At 39.0% G+C, this 23,497-nt stretch overlaps 2 protein-coding genes across 2 annotated transcripts in view; both read right to left on the minus strand.

Annotated features, from left to right (window-relative positions):
• Nucleotides 1-1,573: 1,573 nt before the first annotated feature.
• Nucleotides 1,574-6,247, minus strand: LOC107564199 (calmegin). Its single transcript, XM_016249205.1, has 10 exons — nt 6,079-6,247; nt 5,881-5,954; nt 5,244-5,302; nt 4,955-5,096; nt 4,591-4,672; nt 4,298-4,490; nt 3,955-4,141; nt 3,407-3,560; nt 2,510-2,629; nt 1,574-1,612 (listed from the first exon to the last, which is right to left on the minus strand). The coding sequence occupies exons 1-10, from the start codon at nt 6,136-6,138 to the stop codon at nt 1,574-1,576; spliced, it is 1,110 nt and encodes a 369-aa protein (XP_016104691.1). The 5' UTR covers nt 6,139-6,247.
• Nucleotides 6,248-8,548: 2,301 nt separating this feature from the next.
• The window catches only part of LOC107564200 (ribosomal protein S6 kinase alpha-6-like), a 21,692-nt gene continuing 6,743 nt past the window's right edge, over nt 8,549-23,497 (minus strand). Inside the window, exons 7-19 of the mRNA XM_016249206.1 lie at nt 19,032-19,102; nt 18,742-18,830; nt 18,265-18,329; nt 16,018-16,120; nt 15,802-15,926; nt 14,009-14,131; nt 13,818-13,907; nt 13,513-13,744; nt 13,427-13,445; nt 11,974-12,063; nt 9,389-9,506; nt 9,073-9,213; nt 8,549-9,004 (exon numbers count right to left, since the gene is read on the minus strand). Coding sequence (XP_016104692.1) covers nt 8,876-9,004; nt 9,073-9,213; nt 9,389-9,506; nt 11,974-12,063; nt 13,427-13,445; nt 13,513-13,744; nt 13,818-13,907; nt 14,009-14,131; nt 15,802-15,926; nt 16,018-16,120; nt 18,265-18,329; nt 18,742-18,830; nt 19,032-19,102 — 1,395 coding nt within the window. The 3' untranslated portion in view covers nt 8,549-8,875. The remainder of the gene's footprint in view (nt 9,005-9,072; nt 9,214-9,388; nt 9,507-11,973; nt 12,064-13,426; nt 13,446-13,512; nt 13,745-13,817; nt 13,908-14,008; nt 14,132-15,801; nt 15,927-16,017; nt 16,121-18,264; nt 18,330-18,741; nt 18,831-19,031; nt 19,103-23,497) is intronic.

A 23,497-nucleotide genomic window follows, 5' to 3' on the forward strand; every position in this document is an offset into this window, starting at 1 on the left:
AAATATAAAATTCGTCAGTCAAAAATGACCGAAGGGGCCCAGAGGGTTAACCAAACTTTGGTTGATTTGGTAGAATGCATGGGATCATTGGTTTGCTTGAGAGTCTAGTTATCACCAAGGTTCATTTTCACCACAGAAGGCATTACATTCCTCCTCAGAATGGCTTGGGACTTCTATGAATCCATGAAGCCCATCACACAGTCAAGATTGCCAGTTCCTGCAGCAGTAAAGCATCCCCACAAAATCACTGACCCACCTCCAAGCTTGACCATAAGGATGGTATTCTTATTCTGCCTTTCTTGCGCCAGACCACAGATACTCATCAGTTAATGACTGATTGGGCAGAACTAATGAATGTCTTCAGCCGGTGAGAACAATACATGACAGAGTTTAATAAATATACATGCATGTACACTATATGCACAAATCTATCATTTTGTAGCAGTAAATTAAGAGGTATTATATTGCTCACAAGTGGGGTACTGCAAGGCTCAGGATTAGGACCATTGCTTTTCACCCTGCATATGCTGCCCTTGGGAGATATTGTTAGGAAACAGTGTTAGTTTTCACTGTTATGCTGATGATACTGAGCTCTATATGTCCCCAATGCCCGATGAATCCTACTAATTCACTAAATTAGTTTTTCTCGATTGCTAACACACTATAACTGATTCATTTGGCCCGATTTCCCAAACCATTCATTCAGCCTTCATAACACATTTCTCAAAACCTTTAACACATTTTACCTGTTTGTCAGAGGATGCTGAATTTTTTATTGCTGGACAGTAATTGACAGTATGCTGTATTATGCATTCATACTCAGTTCTTTGGCATTTTAACTTTTCTGGTGCTTTTCATCTACTGAAGATGTCTTTGCAGTAGTGTAATGAAAGTAAACTTTTCTTAGAGCTTATTGCTGAATTTGTACCCCTCTGTTTATGTTGTATACTGTAATAGACGTCGAGCTGCAAAATGATTCCTGATTCCCAAAAGCAGGTTTTTGTAACAGTGTTTTGAATTGATCTCACTAGTGTTCTCTAGGCAGTGCAGTAGCCTGTGTGTTTGTCAGGATCGTGTGCTATCTGAGCCCAAAGTTTGATTCTGACAAAAGAGAATATGTTTTTGACTAAGTTTGAGGTAAATAAATAGTTTTCTCAGGTACTACTTCACAGTGTAAGCTTCACAGTGAACATTACTACATCACTCTCGTCAACGTAGTCCATATAAAGAACAAAAATATATCTTGACTCCATATAGTGGTTATTTTGGGAAAATTACAGGTATTTTGAGCAGTAGGATTATAAAAAAAATATGTGCTAATATAAAATTAAATTAAGTAGCCTATATAAAATTGCAAAATAAATCTATCTATCAGTACTTTTTTACTTAAGTACATAAAAAATCCAGTACTTTTGTACTTTCACTCGAGTAAAATTGAAAAAGGAGTACTTTTACTGGAGTAATATTTTATTATATGTATCTGTACTTTTACTCAAGTACTTGATTTGTGTACTTCGTCCACCACTGCAAGTGATGAATGTAAACCTGCTTGGATATGAGCATTTGACACTGTTCAGGATGATGAAACATCTGTCAGATCACTGCCACTGACCTGTGAACATGAACCAATAATGAAATACAAGTTCAGAAACATGTTTGGTTGATATTTCATCCCAAAATCATAAGAAAAAAGAAATGATAGCTTTTCAGAATCATTAACATCACAACATGACAAGCAAGCACATAAGTTCACATGACTGTAATGACCAGTGGACCAAACATATTCAGGCACTATATGGTACATATCGAATATTAATATCCTAGTGGCCAGTTGACGAATTACAGTTTAAGTCACTTCCTTGTTGGCTTCACAACGGGAGGTTTCCGCTTGGTGCACACTGACGTGCAAAACGCGAAGCATAAATGCATAATTTTTTTAAAACGCCTCGGGCTAATATTTTTGGTTTGACGCGCCGCGTTAAAAACTGGCCGACCAATGAGATTGGCGATTTTGTTCACGTGCCTGGAGCTGCTGAAGTTACAGTAAAACATGACTTGGTGGCGCTCAAGCACAAAACGGTCTTGCCGAGCACACATTGATATCTAACGACAAAGAGGAAGTAAGTAGACCAAGAAGATGCATCGAGGCAAGATGAATGTAGAGCTGCTGGTCTCATTGGTGTCTGAACACAAAGGGCTTTATGACAAACGCGACAGCGACTACAAACATCTCGATAAGAGGGAGTTGTTTTGGAGAGGAATTGCAGATCAAATAGGATTTGATGGGTATTTCTGTTTTTCATTAAGCGCCATCTAATGTCAGGGAGTGAATTAGCACGTTCACTCGGCTCATCGCCAGCGAAAATCGCTTGGGTATGAACACAAAAGACGCGTCGAAAAACGTCGGCGATAAGCGCGCGTGATAACCGTCCCGGTGTGTACGAGGCTTAAGACTGCTTTTGTGCTCCAGGATCACATATGTGTATTGTCTATATACATACATATTTACCTTATTAGGCCACATGAAGCTAACAAAGAGGATGATGGGAAGGCCCACAGTGACGACATAGAGGCCCCAGAGCCACGGCCGCTTGACCGTCGCCATCAACAGCTTCTCAATCACTCCAGGCTACAAGAGGACGATACAGGAGATGTGTTCAGTGTGCTGTTATATTGACCAAAACATTTCAGGTTTCAATTGAATGTTTAGTGAAAGTGTATCTCATGTCCTACACCTGCTCAGCATTTCGTCACAATCTGCCTTCACTAGATGATTTTATTATAAATACGGAGAGTTCCGGTCCTTGATTCTGATTGGCTGAGCCGCGTTCAAAGCTGTTGTAAATTACTCTACAATGTAACATACACCTTTGTTTACGTTTGTCTGTTGCTCTGCAACCACTTTGTTACAACCACAACTGTTTCTGAGGAACTACATTGTTTGGTGGAAGAATACTGTTTTTATTAATATCATTACACTTTATTTGCGGTTTTATTTTGTGAAACCGTACTACGTATATGGAATAACCGGTTTATAAAAGCAATAAGCCCCGTGAAGCCGTGGTTTTCAGTGAATTTATAACAGCTAAGGGGGTTTTAGGCACTCCGCTTCACCCCTTAGCTGTTATAAATTCACTGTAAACCACGGCTTCTTGGGGCTTATTGCTTTAATTTGGACGTGTCAGTGAATTAAGTACTTTGGGTCACACTTTGTCACTATTAGCTAACTATTAACTATGAGTTTTGCCTCAAACTCCTAATTTGCTGCTTAGTTAGTTAGTAAGGCAGTTGTTTAGTTAGGGTCATGCAGAGTAAGGCATTAATATGTGCTTTATAAGTACAGGTGTGCTAGTAATGTGCATTTGAATGCATGTGGAAGAACATGCGGTTAAACTGTTGCGCTTACGGTCTGTCTCTGGCCCCACGTGTCTTGTGTCCAGCGCTGGGCTACTTCCAGACCGTCACAGAGCAAGATGTTGTCGAACATCACATCTGCAGTGAGGGACCACAGCTCAAAACCCACAGCAGAAACAGAGCTCACGGTGAACGGCTCATCTGACCTGAAACACACACACCACTGAATATAGGCGATCACATCAGCTTTTGGACTCTCAACATTGCTTTTTTTTGGTAAGGTGAGTGAGTCATTAAAACCACAATTATGATATTATTGTAGACAATAAATATATGGTCTTATATGTAGGCCCTGCATCCTTCAAATTGCTCTCTGAATCCATGCCTTTTCAGATTTCAGAAAGAAAGAAATTTAAAATTAAAAAGGGCAATTATGGACTTTTTTTCTGTGACTTCATCTGAAGATTATAAAAGCCACTCATTCAACCAATTCATGCCTTTATACACCAATCCAGGACTGAATATTAAAACACCTCACAACTCATCTTTCAGGTTAGTTTTGTATCGTGAAGAAATAATGCTCAAATAAAATCAGCACACCTTCGATGCTGCTGCGACTTTGTGTCAGGAATCTGAACCGCGTCCACTAATGCAGCTCTCGCTGAATCCCCCTGTTCTTGTGCTTCGTGAGCAGACGCCGCTGACGAGAGCATGTCCTCCAACAGACTGCCTTTATTAATCAGTGTCAGGTCAACGAGGATCTCGAACGAGCCGTCAGGATACACGTCTGAGAAGAGAATGCTTTAGAACGACCTCATGCAAGACCAGACACTTTCCATCCAGTGCAGGATGTTTGCTATTAAAACGATTACCTGTTTAGTTTATTGAAATCGAAACTTACGTCAGATGCAAACGAACGTGTGAAATAAGACTGACTGCTCACTCAGAGTGTAGAGATGTGGACGCCGGTCAGTGAAATAGTCGCTGAGATCCAGCTCCGGCTGTCGAGCGTGTTTCTCCTCATATGTCCCGGTGACTGGATTACGATGACGAAAGATGAAGTGGATCTTGTGTGAGCTGCCGCATTTATCTGGACCAAACATTATCGTGTATGGGGTGGCATCACTGAACCGGCTCTAAAATCACAATCACTACACTGTTTAGGCACTTCTGGCACTACTGTTTCACTCTGTTTTTCAGGTTTTAAAGCACTAAGCTAAAAACATCAGACATTACCAAGCGGAGATCATCTGAATGAGAAAGCAGCTTGATGTAGGCTCCACCACAATCAACCCCCTTTGGGAAGAAAACTTCATACCTGCGGATGATTCAAGAGAAGATTTAGTCAAATGATTGTATTAGTGTTTAAAGCAGGGATCCTCAAATCTGGCCCAAGAGATCCACTTTCCTGCAGAGTTTAGCTCTAACCCTAATCAAACACACCTGAGCATGCTAATCAATGTCTTCAGGATCATTAGAAAATCACAGGTAGCTGAGTTTGATCAGGGTTGGAGCTAAACTCTGCAGCGCATTGGACCTCCAAGGCAAGATTTGAGGAACCTTGGTTTAAAGGAAAGGGTGCACTGATCGCATGTCTTACTGTAAGCACAGAGGTTTGTCTGTGAAGTGATAGGTCTTCTTCAGGTACGCAGAGATGGCGTGGTGTTCACCGGGAGACTTGAGGACCAGGCCTCTGTTTCCTAATAATCTCAGCTCTCTAGACTCCTCTATAACCCACTCCCCTGTGCAGCCATGCAACAAGCAGGATGATATGCAGTACAGTTAGCATGCATTATTTATTATTGCATTATAAACCCCTTCAGAGCCGTCTGCTTCATGTGCAACGCTATAAGATCCAACATTCTAATTTATTTGCACAAAATGCATACCGTTATATTTGAGAAGTTGCAGATGCTCATCTTTCACTGCTTTGGACAAAACCCAGTTTCTTCAGTGCAAACAAGGAAAAACATTTGACGTTAATGAGCAAAGGCTTCCTATCTGGACATATCAGTCATCTAATGTAAACTAATAATATATATATATATGTGAGCCTGGAGCACAAAAGCAGTCTTAAGTCGCTGGGTTATATTAGTAGCGATAGCCAACAATGCATTGTATGGGTCAAAATTATCGATTTTTCTTTTATGCCAAAAATCATTAGGATATTACGTAAAGATCATGTTCCATCAAGATATTTTGTAAATGTCCTACCGTAAATATATCAAAACGTAATTTTTGATTAGTAATATGCATTGCGAAGAACTTCATTTGGACAACTTTAAAGATGATTTTCTCAATATTTAGATTTTTTTTTTTTTTGCACCCTCAGATTCCAGATTTTCAAATAGTTGACTAATCTCTTAGTCTGTACAAACCATACAATGCAAAGCTTATTTATTCAGCTTTCAGATGATGCATACATCTCAATTTCGAAAAAAAATGGACCCTTATGTCTGGTTTTGTGCTCCAGGGTCACACACATATAGTTGTATATTTTGAGTGAGAGACTGAAGGGAGCCCAACCTGTCCAGAGCTCCTGCGTCAAAAGCCTCAGCAAAATAAGCCTGCTCTGGGACCGCGACGCGTCTGTACGCGTTCTGACGCGCAAAGCGGTCAGTTCGAACATGTTTGAAAGAAAAAAAGCAGCTATCTATAACACTACTCTCATATCAATACGTTTTACGTTCATTCTTCACAATGCAATAGGAGCATTATATTTACCTGTGCTCCGCTGATGTGAGCCAAACACAGGCAGAAGCCGAAGAGCAGACAGCGCATCATATCTGAACGATCTTCGCGAAAGATGAGACACTGTACAGTTGGGATTTTAGCGACTGAGAGTCATATTTAGACCTCTTTACAGCATGACTTGGCAGCGCGCGCGCTCAGCTTCCTGTATTTTCAGGTTATTAACGTGGACTTTGGCCTCGGTCCTTTTGAAACGCGGTGCCTGTGGCTGTAAGATGTGCAAGGAGTGAAGTATTTAAACAAGGAATCATTAACGAAAGGCAGGTCATTTATTCATTGCTCATCCGATGCGGCCACAACACCAGACTAAATCAATAATTCACCTGTCTGGACACAATTATTCCGATTACGCCATTGTTATCACCAGTGTTGGGGAAAGTTACTTTTAAAAGCAATGCATTACAATATTGCGTTACTCCAAAAAAGTAACGAATTGCGTTACCTAGTTACTTTTTATGGAAAGTAATGCGTTACTTTTTCTCATCTGGACTGGGCTTGCTTGCTTTTTATTTATATATATATATATATATATATATATACATACATACATATATATATATAGTTATATTTTTGGCAATTGTAGAAGTCCTTTCACACCGTGAAAGTCTCAGGCTGAAGGAAATGTCCAGTAGAGGGCACTCACTCCTGATTTCCATACAGCAAAAGCAGTAATATTGTGAAATATTATTACCATTTAAAATAACTGTTTTCTGTGTGAATATCTGTTCAACTGTAATTTATTTCTGTGATCAAAGCTGAATTTTCAGCATCATTACTCCAGTCTTCAGTGTCACATGATCTTCAGAAATCATTCTAATATGCTGATTTACTGCTCTATTATTATTATTATTGTTGAAAACAGCCGAGTATAATTTTTTCAGGTTTATGGTTTAATAAAAAGTTCAGAAGAACAGCATTTATCTGAAACAGAAATATTTTGTAACATTATAAATGTCTTTATCATCGCTTTTGATCAATTTAAAGCATCCTTGCTAAATAAGGGTTCATCTCTATAATAATCTTTTCCAAAAACAAACAAAACAAAAACTATACTGACTCCAAGCTTTTGAATGGTATGGTGTATAATGTTACAAAAGCTTTCTATTTCAGATAAATCAAAGAATCCTGAAAAAAAAAATGTAGTCGACTGTTTAACTAATAATAACAGTAAATATTTCTTGAGCAGCATATTAGACTGATTTCTGAAGATCATGTGACACTGAAGACTGGAGCAATGATGCTGAAAATACAGCTGCGCATCACAGAAATAAATTACATTTGACAATATATCCACATAGAAAACATTTATTTTAAATAGTAATAATATTTCACAGTATTACTGCTTCTGCTGTATTTCTGATCAAATAAATGCAGGCTTGGTGAGCACAAGAGACTTCTTTAAAAAACATAATAAATCTGACTTAGTGTAACTCCGATATTGTCCTGTACACTAAAAAGTAATGCATTACTTTACTAGTTGCTAGAAAAAAGTAATCCGATTACGTAACTCGCGTTACTTGCATTGTGTTACAAGTAGCACTGTTCATCACCACAAAGCAGAAGAGTTTATTCCTCAGGGCTTCAACGCTCTTGTGTGCAGAACTACTAATAAACAGCACCTCCGTTAGTTCTTTACATTTTCAGAATGCCGTTTAGAGCTTCGCTGCTTCGTGATTTTACTCAAACTTGACAATAAAAACACACAAGAAAAGCATCATGTCAATAATGTTCTTTAATGTCAATATGTACATCACCTGAAAGAAAAATAAAATCTTAAAAACAAGTGAAATAAATACAATATGATACAGTTTCCACAATGTCTTTAAAAAGTTGTATGGAATAATTTTTCCCTCCATCTGGAGCAGAGAGATGCGATTTCGTGGATTCAGTCTCATCTACATTCACTCACCTCATTCGACTTTATAAATATAGATTAATTTCTCCACCTTTTGCTCATGTACTTCCCATTCAAGAAAAGGCAAAGAGCGGTCCGAGACGGGAACAGACGAGCTGCCGAGCCTCAGTGCAAATGTGCTCAGGGATCCTCACAAACACATGACGAACGAGTCTATATACACCGAGCCGAAGAGACGCTAACACTGAGTGCTTCTGAGGTAATGCCATGTGCTTCGCAACACTAATGGGACAGGAAGTGGCTCACAGATGGAGAACAGCGAGGAATGTGCAGGTCACAAGCGTATCGTGCGTGAGGAAAACCAAGCCTGTTTGTGATGCTCTAGACCAGGGGTGCCCAAACTCGGTCCTGGAGGGCCGGTGTCCTGCAGAGTTTAGCTCAAACTTGCCTCAACACACCTGCCTTCAAGTTTCTAGTATGCCTAGTAAGAGCTTGATTAGCTGGTTCAGGTGTGTTTAATTGGGGTTGGAGCTAAACTCTTCAGGACACCGGCCCTCCAGGACCGAGTTTGGGCACCCCTGCTCTAGACACATTTATCATCTCCTTTCAGCTCACGTGGGAAAAACTAGACATCGTTTCACCTGTAAAGCATTTAGAAGAACGTCTCGTACCACATACTGGAGAATTTAGCGAAAACCAATCCTGATATACAGGAAATCTGCGGGATTGGATTGTCACGAAATGTTCTTAATGGCCCAACAAACAGGCTTCCTGTACTTTCTGCACAAACTACACGAGCTGGACGTTTCTTCTAGAGCTCTGGGTCTCGGAGAGAGAGCATTCAAACACGTGATGGAGCTGGTGTTCTTCACTCTCCCAGAGAGAAACAGAAGCTCGAGATGCGTGTCAGGCTCCTCAGGACATGTCTGCAGACGTCAGCTTCTTCATGCTCCTGCGCTGAGCCAGACTGGAGGCAGCGACCGGCTCCAGAAGTGGCTTACATGTCTGGTGGTTGAGCGCGGAGTACGTGGCAGCCATCGCTCCCTGCGAGAGACACACATGACACAGTCAAGCAGCGCCTCAGCATCTGAGGATCGAGAAGCGTGCCGTACCTTCACCAGATGAGGCGCCTCGTGGCGAGTGAGCTGGAAGTGCGGGTTCTGGTCGCGGCAGGCGATCCACGAGTGCTTCAGCACCTGTTCTGCGGAGTACCGCTGGTGAGGGTCCACATGCAGCATATGAGACAGCAGGCCCTGCACACAACACAAGCTCTCAAACATCACACTCGCTTGATGCCGACCACAGACACTGTTCATTCAAACTCTGCTCCTCCTCAGCTTCAGTTTAAGGACTGTGAACTAGCGCTCTACTGACGTCCAATCAAACACAAGCACCACTATGAATGGTTTTATTACGTATCATAACTACCTTCGAGGAGTCGGACACCGAGTCCCAGTTTCCTCCGCTCAAGGAGAACTTCCCGCTGCCGATGCGCAGCAGGATCTCCTCCGGCGTGTCGTTGGGGCCGTTAGCAAAGGGTGTGTACCTGCACAAACACAGGATTCAGCACATTCACACGTGCTTTCATTCATTTAGCCAAATAAAGAGACTTATCTGGCTAGTTCAGAATCCATAGCCAGGTTTCCATACAATGTTTGTTTGTTTAAAAAAAACAAAAACTAATGCATCCAATCATTTACCAATATGGAAACCCCTTTTTGCATAATGTGATAGAAAACTGGAACAAAGTTTAAGTTATTCCAGAGCAAATTAAAGCACTAAGCTATATTGTACAGAGTGAAAAATTTAAGGGGGTCTGAATACTTTCCGTACCCACTGTACGTAGTAAGGTTTCACAAAATAAAACAGAGCAAATAAAGTGTAATGATATTAATAAAAACAGTATTCTTCCACCAAACAATGTAGTTCCTCAGAAACAGTTGTGGTTGTAACAAAGTGGTTGCAGAGCAACACACAAATGTAAACAAAGGTGTATGTTACATTGTAGAGTAATTTACACCAGCTTTGAACGTGGCTCAGCCAATCAGAATCAAGGACTGGAACTCCGTTTTATAACATGATTTTAAAAAGCTGAAACCCAGTCAAGAAGCAATTTATTTCATTTACATTTTTTTTTCATGAAAATGAACTGAAAAGACTCCTAAAGAATGCGGACTGCTGTAAAGTGTCAGACTGTATATTAACGCTGAAGTAATTAGCGTGGTAAGAACAAGATGCACCTCTCAAACAAGCATCACTCATCTGTATTTTTGTTACTTTTTGGATTTGATGTTTTTTTTGCTTATTTCGTCAAATTAAAAAGTTTAAATGTTTTATTAAATTCAGAAACGACTGATCTACAGGCTTATGAAAAACAGAAAAATAAAATAGCAGCCACAACAACGCTGGTTTCTGAATAGCCAAATAGTTAAAATATCTATAAATCTATATAACTAAAATATCTATATAACAAATAAAAATTAGATCACAAATAATTAAATACTTTAATAAAATAAGGTTTTTTTTTTCAAATGAATGAGGAAAATATATTATTAAATATTTGCATCTGTAAAACATTGGGTGCACTGTCAAAAACGCTATTTATATCATTTTATTTCAAAAGGATGAGGAAAATAAACTGGGCTGTATCCAAGGAGTGCATCTTAGAATCATTATCTGAAAATGTTAAATATACAAGTAAATGTAGTTTTTAACTGCATCTAAGAAAAAAACCCCAGCAGATTAATTTGGTGTTATTTTCAAAGTGTATTAGCACAATGTGCTCTCATTATTAAAAGAAAGTTATAAGTATCATTTTGGAAAATGGACCTCAGAACAATTTTTTTTTCTCAAAACAAACCTAAATGAAAAACTACTCATTTTGAAAAGCTGCTTTCTCTGCCACATCAAACCACAGCTGTCCTGACTGCATGCTCTCAGCACTCATCTCCATTACTCTCCATTTCACAGAAACAATTATTTTAAAAGTAAAAGCAGTGGAAGCAGTGTGAAGACAGCGAATTAAAAAAAGTTTGCAAAAACATTTTTTAAAGGGGTCATATGATGCTGCTAAAAAAAGAACATTATTTTGTGTATTTGGTGCAATTAAATGAGTTTATGCGGTTTAAAGTAAAAAAAAAACATTATTTTCAACATACTGTACATTATTGTTTCTCCTCTATGCCCCGCCTTTCTGAAACGCCTTTTTTTTCAAAGCTCATCGGTCTGAGTGTTCACTTTTATAAAGAATATCTCTTCGGGTTTGAGATTTTAATTTTGCGACTTTACAAATCTTCTGTATGCACGAACAGCTTTTAACACGCCAAAGACAAAGGAAAACATGAAATCGCATTATATGACCCCTTTAAAATGCATTTTCACTATGGCTGCACGATAAATCGCATGCGATATTTAACGCGCATCTTGTCAGAAAGCCGGTTCTTTAATCAGCGGTAAATCTCCAACACCTGCGGGCTTTAAACGCCTTTTTTTTTCAAAGCTCATCGGTCTGAGTGTTCACTTTTATAAAGAATATCTCTTCGGGTTTGAGACTTTAATTTTGCGACTTTACAAATCTTCTGTATGCACGAACAGCTTTTAACACGCCAAAGACAAAGGAAAACATGAAATCGCATTATATGACCCCTTTAAAATGCATTTTCACTATGGCTGCACGATAAATCGCATGCGATATTTAACGCGCATCTTGTCAGAAAGCCGGTTCTTTAATCAGCGGTAAATCTCCAACACCTGCGGGCTTTCACATGGAGCAGCATTAACTACACACGTTGTTCACTGACGAGCTGCGATCATATTTTGCGCAGCTTTTCGGTGAACAACGGCTCTGTGTAGTTAATGCTGCTCCATGTGAAAGCCCGCAGGTGATGGAGATTTACTGCTGATTACAGAATGGCTTTACTGACAAGATGCGCGTTAAATATCGCATGCGATTTATCGCGCAGCCCTAATTTTCACTGTCAAAAACAGATGGAAACTGCTGATGTCACACAGACCCCGCCAGCATGGTGTAGAGCAGGACTCCCAGACTCCAGATGTCACAGGCGGCGTCGTAGCCCTGCCGCATCAGCAGCATCTGAGATCGGCTCAATTTGAGAAAGGGGTAAAGATTTAACCAAATTAAAAAAGAAAAAACACCAGGTGGATTTTTATCATTATAGGGTGGTTGTGTGTACACTGCCAGCACACATTTCAGTTCAAACTACTTGTAAAAGTGCATGAAGCATCTTATGACCCCTTTAAGTCACTGGGGGTATATTTGTAGCAACAGCCAAAAATACGTTGTATGGGTCAAAATGATCGATTTTTCTTTTATGCCAAAAATCATTAGGATATTATGTAAAGATCATGTTCCATGAAGATATTTAGTAAATTTCTTACTGTAAATATATTAAAACCTAATTTTTGATTAGTAATATGCATTGCTAAGAACTTCATTTGGACAACTTTAAAGATGATTTTCCCAATATTTAGATTTTTTTTGCACCCTCAGATTACAGATTTTCAAATAGTTGTATCTTGACCAAATATTGTCCTATCCTAACAAACCATACATCAATGGAAAGCTTATTTATTCAGCTCTCATATGATGCATAAATCTCAATTTCGAAAAATGTACCCTTATGACTGGTTTTGGGCTCCAGGGTCACATATATATGTGTGTTAAAGTAAAGTAAAGTGAAGTGACATGTGGCCAAGTATGGTGACCCATACTCAGAATTAGTGCTCTGCATTTACCCATCCAAAGTGCACACACACAGCAGTGAACACACACCTGGAGCAGTGGGCAGCCATTTATGCAGCTCAGATAAATGGCTGCTCAAGGGCACCTCAGTCGTGGTATTGAAGGTGGGAGAGAGCGCTGTACATTCACTCCCCCCACCTACAATCCCTGCCGGTACGAGACTCGAACCCACAACCTTTGGGTTATGAGTCCGACTCTCTAACCATTAGGCCACAACTTCCCCATCTTCCCCAACTTCCCCATTACATCACTAAGCTATCATGTCCTACAGTAATGGGGAAAAGTGCCAGAACTGAGACAATTATTTATGCTTACGATAAATTAAATCAATATGTTAACAAATATCCCTGTGCAATGCTGTTTTTGTACAACTCTCATAGCTAGCAGCAGCTACTGATTGGTGAAGCTCTTCTGGTAAACACGTGGATAGAGTCTGGTCTCTCACCCCCTGGCAGTGCAGGTAGTCCACAGTTTTGGTGATGGTGTAGAGCACAGCGCTGGCCTCTCGCTCCGAGAAGAACTTCTGTCTGAGGATCTTATCCAGCAGCTCGTGGTATTGAAGGTGGGAGAGAGCGCTGTACATTCACTCCCCCCACCTACAATCCCTGCCGGTACGAGACTCGAACCCACAACCTTTGGGTTATCAGTCCGACTCTCTAACCATTAGGCCACAACTTCCCCATCTTCCCCAACTTCCCCATTACATCACTAAGCTATCATGTCCTACAGTAATGGGAAATTAAATCAATATGTTAACAAATATCCCTGTGCAATGCTGTTTTTGTACAACTCTCATAGCTAGCAGCAGCTACTGATTGGTGAAGCTCTTCTGGTAAACACGTGGATAGAGTCTGGTCTCTCACCCCCTGGCAGTGCAGGTAGTCCACAGTTTTGGTGATGGTGTAGAGCACAGCGCTGGCCTCTCGCTCCGAGAAGAACTTCTGTCTGAGGATCTTATCCAGCAGCTCGCCGCCCTTCATCAGCTCCGTCACCAGATACACGAAGCGGCCCTCGTCGTACACCTGACACACACACACACCTGAGTGAGCCGCGCACACACAGCTGGAGACCAGAGACCAGAGCTGCGTCACTCACGTCCTTCAGCGTGATGATGTTGGGATGCTGGCCGTACCGCATCAGGATCTCGATCTCCTCTGACGGGTCGCGCTTGCTTTTGTCAATAATCTGTTTAACACCAGAGCAGTGAAGCATTAGTGTGCATGTATCACAGCATCTTGTAGGCCAGACTGACTGAGGCATCAGTAATGATTGTTTTGAGGTCTCACCTTCACAGCAAACTCCATGGCAGTGACTCTGTGTGTGCAGCGTTTGCATATGGAGTACGAACCCACGCCGATATCCTCCTTCAGCTCGTACACGTCTGCAAACTGAGCCATGCCTCCATGCATCTGACACAGAACACACACACACATATTTAGATACATATATATATATATATAAACAAATACTACATACTAGGGGTGTAACGGTACACGTATTCATACCGAACATTTTCAGTATGGTTCTTTCGGTTCGGCATGCATGTGTACCGAACAAATACAGCGCTGTTTTAACCACTGGAATGTCCATTTTGTCAGGAAATTTGAACAATAAATGCGACAGATCACTGTATAAACGCCTCAGTTCAAATGGCAGCGCGATCATCCCTTCCTCTTTACTACTAGATTTAAAGGCACAAAATGTAATTTTCACAAAACCGGAAATCGAGTGGGTTATGACGTCATTGGCAGGCGACACAATGACACTATGGACACGCTCCGCGTCACTAGTTAAAGGGGTCATATGATGCGATTTCAAGTTTTCCTTTCTCTTTGGAGTGTTACAAGCTGATTGTGAATAGATAAGATCCCTGAAGTTGCAAAGACTAAAGTCTCAAAACCAAAGAGATATTCTTTATCAAAGTTAAGACTCTGCCACGCCCCCCTAAAACGTCTCGTTCTAACACGCCCCACACATATCTACCTCACTATGTGGAAATATTAGCATAATGCCGCAGGTGTTCGGCCAATCACAATGCACTGGGTCAGCTGGCCAAAAAGAGCAGACTCCGCTTGTCGGGAGGTGGGACTTTGTAGAAAACGAAGTGTTTGAGAGAGGCGGGGCATAGAGGACCTACAATAATGTACACAAATAATACACAAAATAATGATCTTTAAAAAAAGCATCATATGACCTCTTTAAAATTGTTTATTTCTCTGGATTTAAACATTCTTCGAAACATTTGGGATAATGTAAGTACACAAGTCAGCAAAATATATAACACTGTTCTAGTGGTTTTTGGATATTTTAATAAAATTCTTAAATATTGTGCCTTTAACTTGAAATAAACATGAACGAACATCTCGTGCATCATGTAATCGCTCAATCAGTGTTTCAACCGTGGAAAGACGGCAATAAAACAGCTTGTAACCAAAGTATAGCATTTCATTAACTCAAATCATCAGTGTCCACAGCTCGTTAGTGCGCTATAAATAAAGTCTAGAGAAGAGCATTTCGCGAAATATTAGACTATATACTCATTACATTTTACTTTACCTGCTAGTGATGTCTTAATTATTCAATGTATGTTTAAATAAATCTGTTATGAATCAAGTTATGAGAGCCAATGTGAAAATGATTATATTTCAACAACAAATAGAAATGTTATAATTTAGAAGTTAATTTAAAAACTGCATTATGTGCAATTTACATGTTTGCATATACATATATTTTTTAATTGGGTGTTGATTATTATATTTAAAAAATAAATAACTGAATTTAAGTTTGGGCTCTGTTGTTAAGTGTAACGTTATATTAATGTAAAAGGGCTCACTATAGAAACTACTAAGAAAATTTAAATTATAATTAAATTTATTTAAAGAGCAATTTAAAAATATATATATATTAAACCACTGCTTAATTTAAAAAAAAAAAAACAAGCTTTTAGTTTTTCCCCTTGCTGTACTGAAACGGTGACTTCAAAAGCGAGGTACGTACCGAACCGTCATGTTTGTGTACCGTTTCACCCCTATTACACACATAACCTAGTAAACTATAAACCGATAGCTTAGTGGTTTACCTGCACTATGGGGAGAATGTTGACCAGCGGGGCACTTCTGCTGTCCTCCAGAGAGACTGGAGCTACAAAACTGAAGCCTTTGAAGAGCTGGTGAGCGTTTGCACTGGGAGGAATACCTGGAGAATCTGCCAAACATACACAAAAACAAAACTCAAGCCTTCAACGGCATCTCCAGCAGCAATATCTGAACAGAACTAGCTCTCGTCTCCATTGCACCTTTGGGAGTTTTGGCTGTGAATTCTGGGTCGAAGCAGAAGGTGTCATCTGGTTTCCCTGCAGCAGGTTTGAATGGAGGCTGAAGTTCTCTTCTGTACAGTTTCTACAATCACAAACAATAAACACATGCTTTACACTCATATAAAATATGTCCCTCCTGCCACATGTGAAAAAGGTAAAGACTGAAGTTAACATGAATCAGCTTTAACAACCCATGGTACGTGTGACAAGGGTCCGCAGGACATTCTGGACTGGATTTGGTTTCTAATGATAATGGGGTCAGAGCTGAAGGTGAGTTTGCATTGGACAGTGAGGCATCATGAGCCACTGAACGCCTCTCCACATCCTTTTCAACTCATATTTGCTAATAATACTGTTACAATCTTCATCACATTTTCAGAAAGGCTGCATTACCTACAACAGTAACCTAAAAGAAACAGTAGTAAGATACTCATCATCTACTGATTAAAAAAAAAGAAGAAAAGCCGTTTCAGAGGTGGAGCGAGTTACATTTTAAATGAAGATCATTAAGTTTTCTTTTTTTATTTGGAATAAAATAAGATGATTTTACATGTACAGACTATGCAAATTCAAGCACATCTTTCTGTTTTAGTGCTTGCATGTTAGAAAACACCGGTAAATCAGCCACGGCAATATCTCAAGATTAGAAGCAACATTATTATACATTATCAAGCTCAGTTTTGACACTGTGTGCAAACAAAGCCATTGGATTAATGGGTTGAGCACAAAAGGTTAGGACGCTCTGACGTAACAAAGCTGCTGTCAAGCAGTAAGTCAAAATGAAATCACTTTGATTGCTGTTGTGATGTGCCTTCAGTTGATAGACATTAACATTACATTTAGTCATTTAGCAGACACTTTTATCCAAAGCGACTTACAAATGAGGACAATAGAAGCAATCAAAACCAACAAAAGAGCAATGATATGCAAGTGCAAATGACAAGTCTCGGTTAGCCTAACACAGTACACGTACCAAGGTATTTTATATATATATATATATATATATATATATACACACATATATTAGGGCTATCAATCGATTAAAATATTTAATCGCGATTAATCACACGATTGTCATGAGCTAACTAATGATTAATCGCAACTTAATCGCGCATTTCTATCTGTTCTAAATGTACTGTAAATTAATTTTCACGTTTTTAATACTCTAATCAACATGAGCATGGACAAATATGGATGCTTTATGCAAATGTATGTTTATTATTAGTGAAACCATACTCAGCATAGGGCATGAAGACTAGACATGTTTCATAGGTCATAGATGTTTTTCAAAGAACTTGTTCATGTCTATTAGACACATGAAAACATAGAAATACCAGGTTCCCATTACTTCTTTCAAGCCTGTTCACATTATTTGCAGGAGGGGCAGCTCACTTCTTCTGAACATGCAAAATGTACATTTATTATTTATTAATACATTTGTTTGCCTCTCTGTGCCCACATACTGTAATTCAATGCAGCCCAATCCTCAATAAAACAGTTTTCCTTGTTATATTTTACTGTTTCTGTTGTCAGACAACCTAAATAATATGAAATAGTGACCGAAACGCTGCCCATTAAGACTACATAGCTCTCCCTTCCAAGATGTTAATCTGCACAAAAATCCTGATTATCATCATTTCTGATGCGCTGCTGAGCTACTCCAGCCAAGTCAAACGCTTGCGTCTCAAAATGGTTTTATTCGTCAAATTGGACCGCCCCCCCCAAAAAAAAAAAAAAAAAAAAACCTTAAGTCCACCTGAACAAATAAGTTTTAAATGTATGAAGAGGCAGAAAAAAGACACAAAGCCATATGATGTTTTACTGCAATTTAACGGGGTTCATGCATGAAAGTGGCTAAAGTCTGCACAGTGAGCAGGAGCGTGAAGAGGCTCATTATGATTTGATGCTGACTAAATGTAATCTGTGACTGATGGGATCTCTCTGGGAAGCGGTTCTTCTCCTCTTCATGGTCAGTGGATCAGCATTTGGTGTTTCAGACGCTCCCGGCTGTGATTATTAGTCAAACACAGCCTGATCCGGCAGACTCCCACTCCCACACACTCTCTTTCTCTGACACACACGCTCTCTTTCTCTCTCTCACACACACACACACACACACACACACACACACACACACACTCTCTCTCTCACACACTCACACTCAATGATGGAGGATGAGGCACTCTGCTGAGAGAAGTGTGTAATGCTGTGATAACAGATACTTGCATTCCAGTCGATGGTGGAGAAGAACGTGTGCCGTTTGATCTCCTCCACTCCGTCAGGACCCGCTCCTGGAAAAGAGCGCTTATGATGATTACACCACAGTCTGCTTATATTCAAACTCAAGTCACGGCCTAGTGCTTGCATTCACAAAACATGACGAGAAACGCAGGTGACTCACCTAAACGATTTGATGGATTTCGTTTGAAGAGCATTCGTAAAAGACTTTGTGCTTCCAAACTTAAAAACTGTGGCATTCCCAGCTTTGCTCTGATGTGCAGCAACAAACAGGGGAAAAAATACAACATTACCAGCATTTTATGTGCATAAGCTCAGTTCACTTGTTCAGTGATCATATCAGGACCCGCTCCTGGAAAAGAGCGCTTATGATGATTACACCACAGTCTGCTTATATTCAAACTCAACAAGTCACGGCCTAGTGCTTGCATTCACAAAACATGACGAGAAACGCAGGTGACTCACCTAAACGATTTGATGGATTTCGTTTGAAGAGCATTCGTAAAAGACTTTGTGCTTCCAAACTTAAAAACTGTGGCATTCCCAGCTTTGCTCTGATGTGCAGCAACAAACAGGGGAAAAAATACAACATTACCAGCATTTTATGTGCATAAGCTCAGTTCACTTGTTCAGTGATCATGATGACTGTGTAAGTGTTTCCTGTTGGTTCTTCAGTTTACCAGTCAGTTACACTGATAAAATATCTGACCAATCAAACATCACACAGACTGGCTCGTGTTAACAGCCACACTTACTTAAGAATCATGTTCATAGTCTCGTTCCGGTCTTTTCCTTGGAACGGTAATGTGCCGGTCAGCATTTCAAACTAGGGGAAAAATAAATCAATAACCGTCAAACAAGGTAAATCAACCAAACACATTTACTTGGGTAATTTATCAAAGCACTACTGTATGGGAATCCAATGTGTGACTTTAATGTGACTGTTCTCTTTCAGTCAATTAACTTGGTACAACACAGATATCATATCCACGTGCCACACTAAACACGCCTCAAATGTCTCGGTGCTTGTTTTTGGTCTATGCAATGAAAGTCAATGGTGACCAAAACAGATTGGTTAGCAACATTCTACAAAATATCTCCATTTGCGTTTCGCAGGAGAAAAACTCATACAGGTTTAGGACGTCGCGAGGGAGAGTAAATCATGACAGAACTGTCATTTTTGGTGAACTTTAATTCAGTAACCGCCAGACCATGACAGAGAGTGTAAAACAAGAGCACAGACAATAAGTCTAATACACATCTATCTTCTGATAGGATACATGCCAAATTGCCACTGGAGGGCACTATTTGATTGAGGACATTGAAATTCAGATTTGTTTCAGATATTTAACATATCCTTTAAATATGAACTGGAAAAATCTGAAAATACGCAGCCTATCACATTTTAGTAGGTAATAAAATTATTAAATATTTATACTTACATAAAATTCAAGGCACTGATGTTTGCCTACAAAACCACCACTGGCTCTGCACCCCTTTACCTAAATTCATTACTTCAGAGTTACGTGCCCTCTAGAAGCTTGCTTTCTGCAAGTAAACGGTGCTTTATTGTGCACCCTAAAGAAGCACAAAATCACTTTCACTGACTTTTACCTTAAATGTTCCCTCCTGGTGGAATGACCTGTCCAACTCAATCCGAGCAGCTGAGTCCTTAACCATCTTCAAGAATAAGCTAAAAACACATCTCTTCCATCTTTATTTGACCCTCTAGCACTCTCTATTCTAATATATATATATATATATATATATATTATAATATATATATATTGCCCCTTTTAGGCTTGCACTCTATTCATTTACTAACTGACACACACACTAGCTTCTCTAATCTTTTTGTATCCTATGTAGCATCTGGACCAATCAAAAACACAATTTTTCATTTGATTTAACAAATCAGTTATTTATTAAATTAACAAATCGTCACAGTCCCCTCACCCAATAAACTGGGTGCCAGGATGTCTGCAACGACACCAGGCCCCCCTGGTCCCCATGGCAACTAATGCTGATATCACTGGTTTTATGACCCACAGGAATGTAAGTAGGGAAAATCACTGCATGTTCCATAGCAAGAGGCACAATGCACAGTAGAAATTGACTTTTCTACTAATTAATTCATAGGAAAACCTTTCTTTGAATGAACACACATATCCTTCAGGTCATGGTGTATGTTGTCTTTGTATGCAAATGGTTCCATAACTTCATATTCTTATTTTCTCTCCTCTTTACTGAGTTTTAACCCTTACTAAGCTTTAACCCTTTCCTATACCAACTGCATGTGTGTGTGTGTGTATGCTAGACTAGTTTAAGTGTTTATGTAGTTAATAAAACCTTACTTGTATCACACTTGACGTTGTTCATTGTTTGCTCATAACTGGAGTCACTTAATCATGCAGATTTATGCTACAAGCTCTTTGTAGAATTGTACAGTAAGAAAGTTATTTCCCTTAACCAGGAAACTAACGTTCTTAGAATTGACAGACAGTTGACCCTGAGAGGTCAGCTAAATATCTACAGCGGATCTAAATATTTATAATGAATTTTAACTAGTTATGATTAATTATTCATATTTCCCCATGAGCTGATTCGCTACACCTATCTATTTGTTTTCTTTTTATTTATAATACAATTATCAAAAGCAAAAAAAGGTCTAACACTAGCTTGCTCTTTCTTTTTCTATTCTATCCATTCTCTTTTTATTTATTATATAATTAAAAATAAATTATAATAATAAAAAAAACCTTGCTATGTGTACTGCGTTATGCTAACTGAGACTTGTTATAGCACTTACATATCATTGCTCTCTTGTTGAATTTGATTGCTTCCATTGTCCTCATTTGTAAGCTGCTTTGGATAAAAGTGTCTGCTAAATGACTAAATGTAAACGTAATAACTTATATAGTGAATGCATGTAGAGAGTGTCTAGATAAGGCAGTGTACCGAATTTAAGAAGCTCATTTACATGTTTGCAAATTCTAGCCCGCAACACTCCTTCAGTTCCCTGCATCAACCTGTCATATGCATTACCAAGTGACAGAAAATCTTCCTGGTACTTTCATTTTTTTAATGCTTTTGAAACTCAAACACTTCAACAGGGGAGCAGAGCTGCCATCCAGAGGACCTCAGGTGAGAGAACGGATCCATATGGCAGAGAGACACACACACACACACACACACACACACACACACACACACACACACACACACACACACACACAGAGACAGACAGACAGACAGACAGACAGACAGACACACAGAGACAGACAGACAGACACTCACTCACACACACGCGCGCGCAAACATGCACTCAAACACACGCGCGCAAACACGCACTCACACACTACACTCCATTATACTTAGCGACTGACCGATATTGATTTATTTAGAACTGATACAATACCAATTATCTGCATGTTTATTTGACTGATAACTGATATACAAAACTATTATTTATCGTTTTACTTCCGTTTTTGACACAATGATAAAAACATTACTGAACTGAACACACATTTTTGTTTATTACACTATCAATACTGTAATTTCATTCCCTCCTTGCAAACAAAACCATACTGGAACATGCCTGAGCATCAACCCGGTGAGTGAGTAGGACTCATAAACTGCAGCTTTACTACAGTATAATTATATTGCATAAACAACAGAGAGAGCTAAACTAAGCTGGTTTGTTTCCAGCATGTACTTGTTTAAGTCTGTCTTAAACTCATGTGAAGTGACGTCTTCGGGACCTGATTTTATGGATTGCATGACTTCAGTTTGTCTCTACTTCTGAAAGCCAAGCTTAAACTAAATATCACTAATTTATAGAACATCTCATTTGTGCATTATTGGCTGATATGCTATCAGTATATCAATTAAAGCAAATCAAGTTACTTTGCATGTAAACGCTGTTGCTGACTCATCTCTCCTCAAAACAGCCACAAGATGGCGCTATATATCGGTAGATCCAATACTACAAAACCGATATTCGATAATTGAAAAAGGCTTAAAGGGTTAGTTCACCCAAAAATGAAAATTCAGCCTAAGGTGTATATGACTTTCTTCTTTCAGACGAATCCAGTCGGAGTTAGATTAAAAATGGTCCTGCCTATTCCAAGCTCTATCATTGCAGTCAGCGGGTGTTGCATGCATCAGTCCAAAAGAAGTGAAATAAAAAGCACCCATCCATAAAAAAAAATAAAAATAAAAAAAATAAAAGTGTCTCACACGGCTCCGGGGGATTCGTTTTTTTTTTTTTTTTAATGGTTAAATTACATTTTATTAATCAAAAAGCATGTCTAATTAATTAAAATCATGAAACTTAAACAATTTAACATCAATTTATTAAAAGTTTAACAAATATTACGTTTAGGGCCCTATAAAATGTTTCATTTGTCCAACCTTATGTTTTATTGTAACCAAATTCTGTTTTAGCATGTTTAATTTGAAAGCATAAAACAAGTTTCATTTATTCTTACAATAGCCTTATGATTTTTTGCTCAGAAATTTTGTGTTGTGTATTTACATTTTGTTTTAAGGCATAAAACATTCATTTAATCTATCTTTTAAGTATTGAAAATTAAACAAATTAAATTTTTTGGAAAATAAAGGTTATTTAATATTACAATTAAAACATTGAAGAAATATTGAATGCTTATTCCTTAAAAATAAGGTTTTAATCATTTTAGTAGTAGTAGTAGCAGCCTGTTACGTACATTCTACTCAACAATAGTAATATATTTCTGCCAATGCCCTCAAGTTAAACCGAACTTTTATTTTGACGGGTTGCCGTGAATACCATTACATTTCTGTGTGTGTATGACATGATGATAGTTTTACTGAAATGAAACGGTCAAATGCTCAAGAAGTGACTCTCAGAGCAGTTCTGGAGATGTTGTTCATGTATTTATGTCCTCATTAGTGAGACGGCAGATGTTAATATCACCGGAAGCGTCACGAGAGTTTCAGTACGAGTACTACACAATCTGAACGGAACTCCGCTGTGCGTGATACAGAGAGCGCAACCATAACGTAGAGACTGAAATGACATGCCGTCGTGTAAATAAGATAAATAACATAAGGCTATTTAGTTTGCTTAATGAAAGAGCAAGGTATAGACATGTTCTATAAGAAAGGTAACTTTAAATGACTTCTGTTGTGATCTGGTGCTATAGAGAAAATATAATTAAATAAAATTAACTTGACCTTC

This window comes from Sinocyclocheilus grahami, unplaced genomic scaffold (genome assembly GCF_001515645.1).
Source record: "Sinocyclocheilus grahami isolate Dianchi unplaced genomic scaffold, SAMN03320097.WGS_v1.1 scaffold915.1, whole genome shotgun sequence".
NCBI classification, from domain to species: Eukaryota; Metazoa; Chordata; class Actinopteri; order Cypriniformes; family Cyprinidae; genus Sinocyclocheilus; species Sinocyclocheilus grahami.